We start from the raw sequence: 6,571 nt of genomic DNA, 5'->3' as shown, positions 1-6,571 counted from the left end.
TTTTTTTTTTTTTTTTTTTTTTTTTTTAAGTTTCTAGTGATGGAGGAGACGGCATGTTTTTGTTGTGATATTTCGTTCTCTTGTTGATGCATGTCGTGGTTGGAACTTTTTATCTTATATGCCCACTTTAATAATTTGATTTCTTTTCACAGAATTGCAGGATATTCTCCCTGGAATTATCAACCAGTTGGGTTAGTATGCTAGTGTTTTCGTGTTTCCCGCTGTGTTGTAGATTTAGTAAAAGATCGAACACTGACTGAATTCACATGTAAATATTTTAGGACCTGATAACCTGGACAATCTGAGGAAGTTGGCTGAGCAGTTCCAGAAGCAAGCACCTGGGGCAGGTGCTGGTGCAGCCAATGCACAGGATGACGATGATGACGACGATGTTCCCGACCTCGTTGAAGGACAGACTTTCGAAGCTGCTGCAGAAGAGAAGCAAGCTTCCTAGAGAGGATCAATCTCTTGGGATGATTTTGTTTAGTTTTTACATATTTTTAATGTTTGGAAGAGTCCTTTTTTCTCCTTGTATTTGTTTTTGCTAAATCTTGTTTCCCATGGCATTTTACTCGCTCCACCCTCTTGTAACCCCTGGAAGGATGGATTGGATTGGATTGGATTTTCTATTACCCCACCCTCCTTCAACAGCCTTACTTCCTTGGGAACACTCTTTTTATATATAGGCGCTGAATTAATGACCTCTTCCATCCGCCCAATCCAACGAAAAATCTGGGGATCGAACATGAGCCAGCTTTGTACGCAGATATGTTAAGGTATTCATGTCAATTACTTCTTTCACCTAAGTTCTCATACCATTATTGTAGCGCATTTTAGTCATTATTCTAGAATTTTTGAGTTAAAAGCTAACGAGGAAAAATCTATCAATCCACTATTTTAACTTTATGGTTACAGAATCATAGAATGATGAGGGAAAAAATAACGCAAGTTAATGTAGGGTATAAAGGGAAGAAAATATTCATGCAATCTGCACTTCTGGGGATTGATCACGTGCTCACGCCTTTTTCCGAGTTCTGCGTACAGAAAAATATGAAAAGTTGTTAAAAACTGATCCGTCTTTTATTTTATAATATTCATAAAAACGCAGGAAAAGAAATGAGAGAAAATTCTCAAAATTACCATCACACCGAGAGCTTAAGAACAGAATAATCACCGGGCATACGCGCTTTTCAAAATCTTCTTGGTGTTTGATTATTTATATATTCGAAAGTAATATAGAAAGCTCTAAAGATATTTAAAAAAAAGAGATTTTTAAAGTACTTAAATAGTATTTATTTAGACATATTTATAAAATAATTTAAAGGAAAGAAAAATATAGACATTTATATAAGCAGCCGAGGAAATAATAGGAGAGGTAAAAAAATCCTTCAAAGATTGAAGAGCCTAAGATTCTCGGAGTTGTGAAGAAAGGTAATGAAAATCAAAGATTTAAAGCCTATGACACTAAATGGAAAGGAAAATTCAAGAGGACAATTTAACAAACTCAAGATTTTATTTGAATGGAGTCTCTAGTTTTGTAGAAGAAACATACCTTGTCGACACCACAAATGGATAATTTATCACACCAAGGCACTGTGTAGAATTCGCTCTCCTGAAATTACGAAGAATTCGATTTATTAGAGTTGATTGATTAAAAGCATTCAATCAAGGTCGTTTTCGAGCAACGTGGGTACTTACAATCGAAAGTCGCCCAAGGAGCTGGAATTACAGTGGAGCAGTCGTTGTTTGCATCTTGGACACATTGGAAGAGATCTAGGGATCTGTTTGTATTTGTTGCGGAAGTCTCACTTTCTTTCGTTAATGAAGGACCTCTTGGTGGAGCTGAAGCAATCGTATGATCCTTCATATCAAAAGAATTCTGCATCAGAATTCTGCATAATCATAATCACACTCTTAAACTACAGCTTCTTATTTCTTAGACAAGGTAAGCAGGGAGTGTTAATACGGCCTGGATGCCATTTTTTCTCCCTCCTGAAATTCATTAGAGAACCTAGACTGATTGTAACGGTTTTCTCTTTCGGGCCTTCACTCAAGGTTTTTAATAAAACGCGTTTGCTAGGAAGAGGTTTCCACAGCCTTATAAAACATACTTCATTCCCCTCTCCAACCGATGTGGGATCTCACACTAACTTCTCCGGTGTTATTGCCAAAAAAGACAGAATTGAAAAAGGGTATCATAATACTGTTGTTTACTGTTTTGTTCCCTAAAGATTTCTTCTCAAGATTTTTGCACAAAAACCTTCTCCAACATCTTTCATAATGGAATTTCGGTAGAATTATCATTAAAGAAATAAAAAAGAAGAAGTTAATTCAAGGATAAGGCGAAGAACAGTACAAACATAATTCTCCAGGTCTTTTATTTAGTTTTTTTCTTTCTTTATAAGGCAAGCTCATAAATGGAAGGAAAAAGGGAACTTGAGATGAAAAAAGAAAAACTGCCCTCCTTGGCAAACGACCATAATATGCTTTGGACCAAGGGGTGGTAAAATCAGCAAGAACAAGTTATAAAAAGGACAGATCTCAGATCAGACAACCACTGAAAGACTGGCGTAGGATGAATGTTGTAAGAATAGCCATGCTTAAAACAAACAACTTGTACGTAACTCTAGTCTAGTCTCTAAAAAATGAAACAAGTTCAATGAATTCCACAACCCAAAAGTGAAGTGCTGACTCCGTTTGTTTATTCATTCATTTTACAAGTGAGCAGGATTTCTAATAAAACAAACAAATGTGTAAATGAAAGGAACATTAACTTACCTTGTCAAACCTGCACGTCAGGATAGAATTTTTGTTGAATAACATAATAAAATAGCGTATGCTAAAAAATGTCGGGACTTATATGTGTGGTAAGGTGTTACGACTAGATCATTGACTACTTTTATTATGCTATTTTTGTAATTTCCCTCCGCACTAACATGGAGATGCATGATCGTAATTTTGTAACTTGTAGAAAAATCTCACTTGAAGGAAAACAAGAATAAAAATGAACTAACCCCGCGTGCTTTTGCAACTATGGGAGTCGCATGTTTTGTGAGAATCTCTTCCTCAAGAGAGTAGTTCCTTATCTTCTTTGGAACAGAGCTTTTGGGTCCATTTCCAATCGAATCACAATAAATACTCATTCCACCTAGTTCTGGAGTTGGGTATGCTCTGTTCTTAGAAACCCACCTTTTCTCTTCGTACCTGGAAGTTCCTCAACGACGTTAGATAAATAGAAAAGAACAAGAATGAATAAATCACATCCAAATTTATTTAAGAACTTGTTCTAAATTTATGCAGAGAAGTTACTTGGCACGAATGAATGTTTGATTCCCCCTCTTATCAAAATTTGGTGGTAGTTCCGCTTCCCAGTAATAATTTGACCTCTCATTACCCATAGCTACAAATATAGTAAGCAATATGCTAAGTGATCTGTAAGTGACCATCAACCTCAAGTAGTTGATAAAAATGAAAAATTAATTTGCTGGCTGTAAGATCTCTCAACATAAGATTTTTCTTCGGGGATCAAGTATCCACCAATTGGGCAGAAATTTAAATTGAGAGCAGTCTATTGATGTTCCTAACTTAACTTTTCTTCTGAAAAGACAAGTTTAACAAATGTTAAATATTCTTACACTGCATAAAAGCAACCTGTTCCGGTAGCCATGTATCAAGAGTAGTAGACCGTACCTACCACAAAAATGAAAATTTCAAAATGTCAGCAATCAAAGATCCAACATAACAAGGATTTAGAAAATATCGAAGTTATAACACCAATTAAATCAAAATTCAATTAAACTACATGTAACAACAAATGCAAGCACATATGCATATAGAAAGTCAAGCAGTTCACTGTGTTCATAATTTCAGTGAGTCCATAAGTTAGTTGTGCATTCAATGTATTTGAGCAGTACCGCAATTTCAACCCAAGGATTACAGGACAAGCTTAACTAATACTTGACAGATCTATTGGGTTTGTCGGCAGATGACTTGGACATAGTTTGCGGGCAATAACACTGATTATCTTGGATAATTTGAACTAGATAACAAATTTACTTTGAAGCCTAGCAGATCAGTAACATGTATATACGACAAGTTTCTTGAAGCTTCAATTGCAAAGAGGAAATGCTTAATCCTTAAAGCATCTTGGGAAAAGAATCCTAATTAATATTTTCATTCTTTATTAATATGGAAAAGTATTAAGTGCTAGCAAAAGCACAAATAGTGTGGGACTTATGTGCTAATTTGTCCTCAGTTCCATTAAGTCTTTCACCGTATTTGTGATCTTCAATGAAAATAATATGCAAGGAGATTTCCTCTAAATAACCACCAAAAAATCTTAAACAGAGTGACTAGAAGTCTTGCCTCCAAAAATATTGGGATACTCCAACGGCAGTAATAAACACATACAAGCTGGCAAGTTTCTGGCTCTATACATTCCTTTTTTTGTTGTTTAAATCTAAAGATCATTTTGAAGTTCATGTTTGTTTTGAAGAATCTCTTCCAACTACAAGATACGGTTCAAGCAAAACCAAAAAGTTCAACGATTTACTAGTAGTCACATAAAACTACATAAAAGGAACTTCAATAGCTAACAAAAATCCTTTTCTACTTGTGGTAGGAAAGAGTTAGGGAAACCTTTGAAATATGTACTCCAAGACTCCTATGAATACCCGAGCATTGCAGGCATATAAAAACTCCAAGGTTTACACTTGCCCATCGGGGAGCCCTGTGCATCATATAGCAAAAAATTACATTAAAGTACACAATATTGTAGTGCATGTTGAACTCGGATCAAGAAAGCTTGTATCAAAGCACATTTTCTTAGAAAACCATTTCCAAAACCTGGTTTTCACAGTAATCATTGGTCAACAGTGAGCATGGTTAAACTACAACAATTTAAAATGCTTGCTTTGATATCATGCTAAACCTAAAACAATATCTAATAGTTGGCCACCACATGAATCTTTATATGATGGAAAATATTTATTTTAAAATGCCTTAAACATATTGTATCTTATTCATCAGAAAGTTATGTAGATGCATATTCTTCTCCTGCTCGATATTATTACCATGTCCAGGCTTTTTAGCTAGTTGTTAGGGCCATTATTGTGCACTGCCTAAGTTCTCTAATGCATGTCATAAAATTGCAGCACTCAAACCAAGTCCTAACCATCTCAATAATTTAGCAGCCTTGTTTCAGAGATGCCTAGGGATGAGAAACATACACAAAATAGTAACAACTAATATACCGAAACTTTATGGAGCATCATATTCAGAAATTAGTTTGCCGCTTTAAATTTCAATTGAATATCAAATAATAAAATATTTAATAGTTCTGAATGTCATCAAACTAACAGCCAAAAAAAAAAAGTCGAAGTGCATTGAACATTCAAAGGGATGCAGTTTGACAAAGTTACTGCCAAAAAAGCTGATGTCCACATTCGTTGGTTAAATAGATACTAACATGATATGAAACTAGAGCGCTCATAATACATAAAACTAGATGATAACCAATTCGTTTTATGTAATCAAAGAAGGTTAACAAAAAAAAAAACTCTGAAGAGACGCAGAAACAGAGAAGATATTCAGGAGGAATGAGAATAAACATTTTGAACATAAATATTGTAGTGCGAAAATTATGCATGCTCCAAGCAAAAATTGGCTGATCAGGAGCTTACGAACAGGAAGTACATTCGTAACTAATTAGAATTACAGAATGAACGCTTCATATTTAAAAATTAATAATAATGATCTTTTAAATGCGTACTTGCTCCGGCAGTCAGCACATTCCCTGTTCTCTGGAAGCTTGAGAAGACCTTCCAAAATCTGCATAAACAAATATGTAACACGCACAAAAAAGATCTGAAGTTAAACAGAGTATTAAAATAAACGTTCACACTGCTAAAACCAAGTATTCGAGATGAAAACAAAATTCACATGAAATTAATCGATTAGCGACTGCAATTCATATCCCTGCCGTGTAAACGAAGACTTCAAATAGCTTGAAAAAGTGAGAAGAAGAGCTTCGTTGATACTGCGCAATTCGATCATAGTTTTTGGCTGGTTTGATTGCGCTACCAGTTGATCATAGCATTTCCAAACACTAACATTATGTTGCTATAAGCCTATAATGCGCACAACAGCTTAAATCTCTCTATATCGCATAACTAAATAGCGAAGAAACGACGAATTTCCTCAAAACCTTCGATCAATTTCAAACAAAACGCAACAGAGATAGACATAAATAGATTTAGAAACCTTAGCGTGTTTGGCTTCGAGCTCCTTAGAGACGGAGGCCTTCTCGTTCATGTTTGGACTCGATTTGACGAACCGCTACGACGATCAAATCGCTGCGGTTTCTTAAGAAGTCGCCTTCGCCTCTGGTAACTCCGAACAGAGAATTCACGAGAACGATGATGAAGAGGAAAGAAAAAGAGCTCGATAATGATTGGCTCCACAAATTCTGAGGGAAACGGATGGAAATCCACAAATAATGCGAAAGGGAAATGGCAGCGTTCATATTTGACGCTTCGCCACCTATTCTTAATCTTAACTTTCCTATTAATGT

The 6,571-nt window shown here is 35.5% G+C and overlaps 2 protein-coding genes across 4 annotated transcripts in view; one reads left to right on the top strand and one right to left on the bottom strand.

The window, feature by feature from the left end:
- Window positions 1–806, top strand: part of LOC111802186 (nascent polypeptide-associated complex subunit beta-like) — a 4,171-nt gene extending 3,365 nt beyond the window's left edge. For both annotated transcript variants that reach the window (XM_023686455.1, XM_023686454.1), the window contains 2 exons: window positions 153–191; window positions 282–806. In XM_023686455.1, coding sequence (XP_023542223.1) covers window positions 153–191; window positions 282–454 — 212 coding nt within the window. In that variant the 3' untranslated portion in view covers window positions 455–806. The remainder of the gene's footprint in view (window positions 1–152; window positions 192–281) is intronic.
- A 61-nt stretch (window positions 807–867) lies between these two features.
- On the bottom strand, window positions 868–6,543 carry LOC111802185 (probable ADP-ribosylation factor GTPase-activating protein AGD15). Of its 2 annotated transcripts, none has more exons than XM_023686452.1 (9): window positions 6,262–6,543; window positions 5,771–5,829; window positions 4,639–4,729; window positions 3,636–3,690; window positions 3,310–3,400; window positions 3,015–3,204; window positions 1,699–1,879; window positions 1,553–1,612; window positions 868–1,034 (listed from the first exon to the last, which is right to left on the bottom strand). In XM_023686452.1, coding segments are annotated over exons 1-8 (720 nt in total). In that variant the 5' UTR covers window positions 6,313–6,543; the 3' UTR covers window positions 868–1,034; window positions 1,553–1,610. The 2 variants fall into 2 exon arrangements, with proteins under 2 accessions (XP_023542220.1, XP_023542221.1); XM_023686453.1 differs by having other exon boundaries at window positions 1,699–1,861.
- Between the last annotated feature and the right edge of the window lie 28 nt (window positions 6,544–6,571).

This window comes from Cucurbita pepo, chromosome LG09 (assembly GCF_002806865.2).
Source record: "Cucurbita pepo subsp. pepo cultivar mu-cu-16 chromosome LG09, ASM280686v2, whole genome shotgun sequence".
Classification (NCBI taxonomy): Eukaryota; Viridiplantae; Streptophyta; class Magnoliopsida; order Cucurbitales; family Cucurbitaceae; genus Cucurbita; species Cucurbita pepo.
This window is presented reverse-complemented; position numbering and strand designations above follow the sequence as displayed.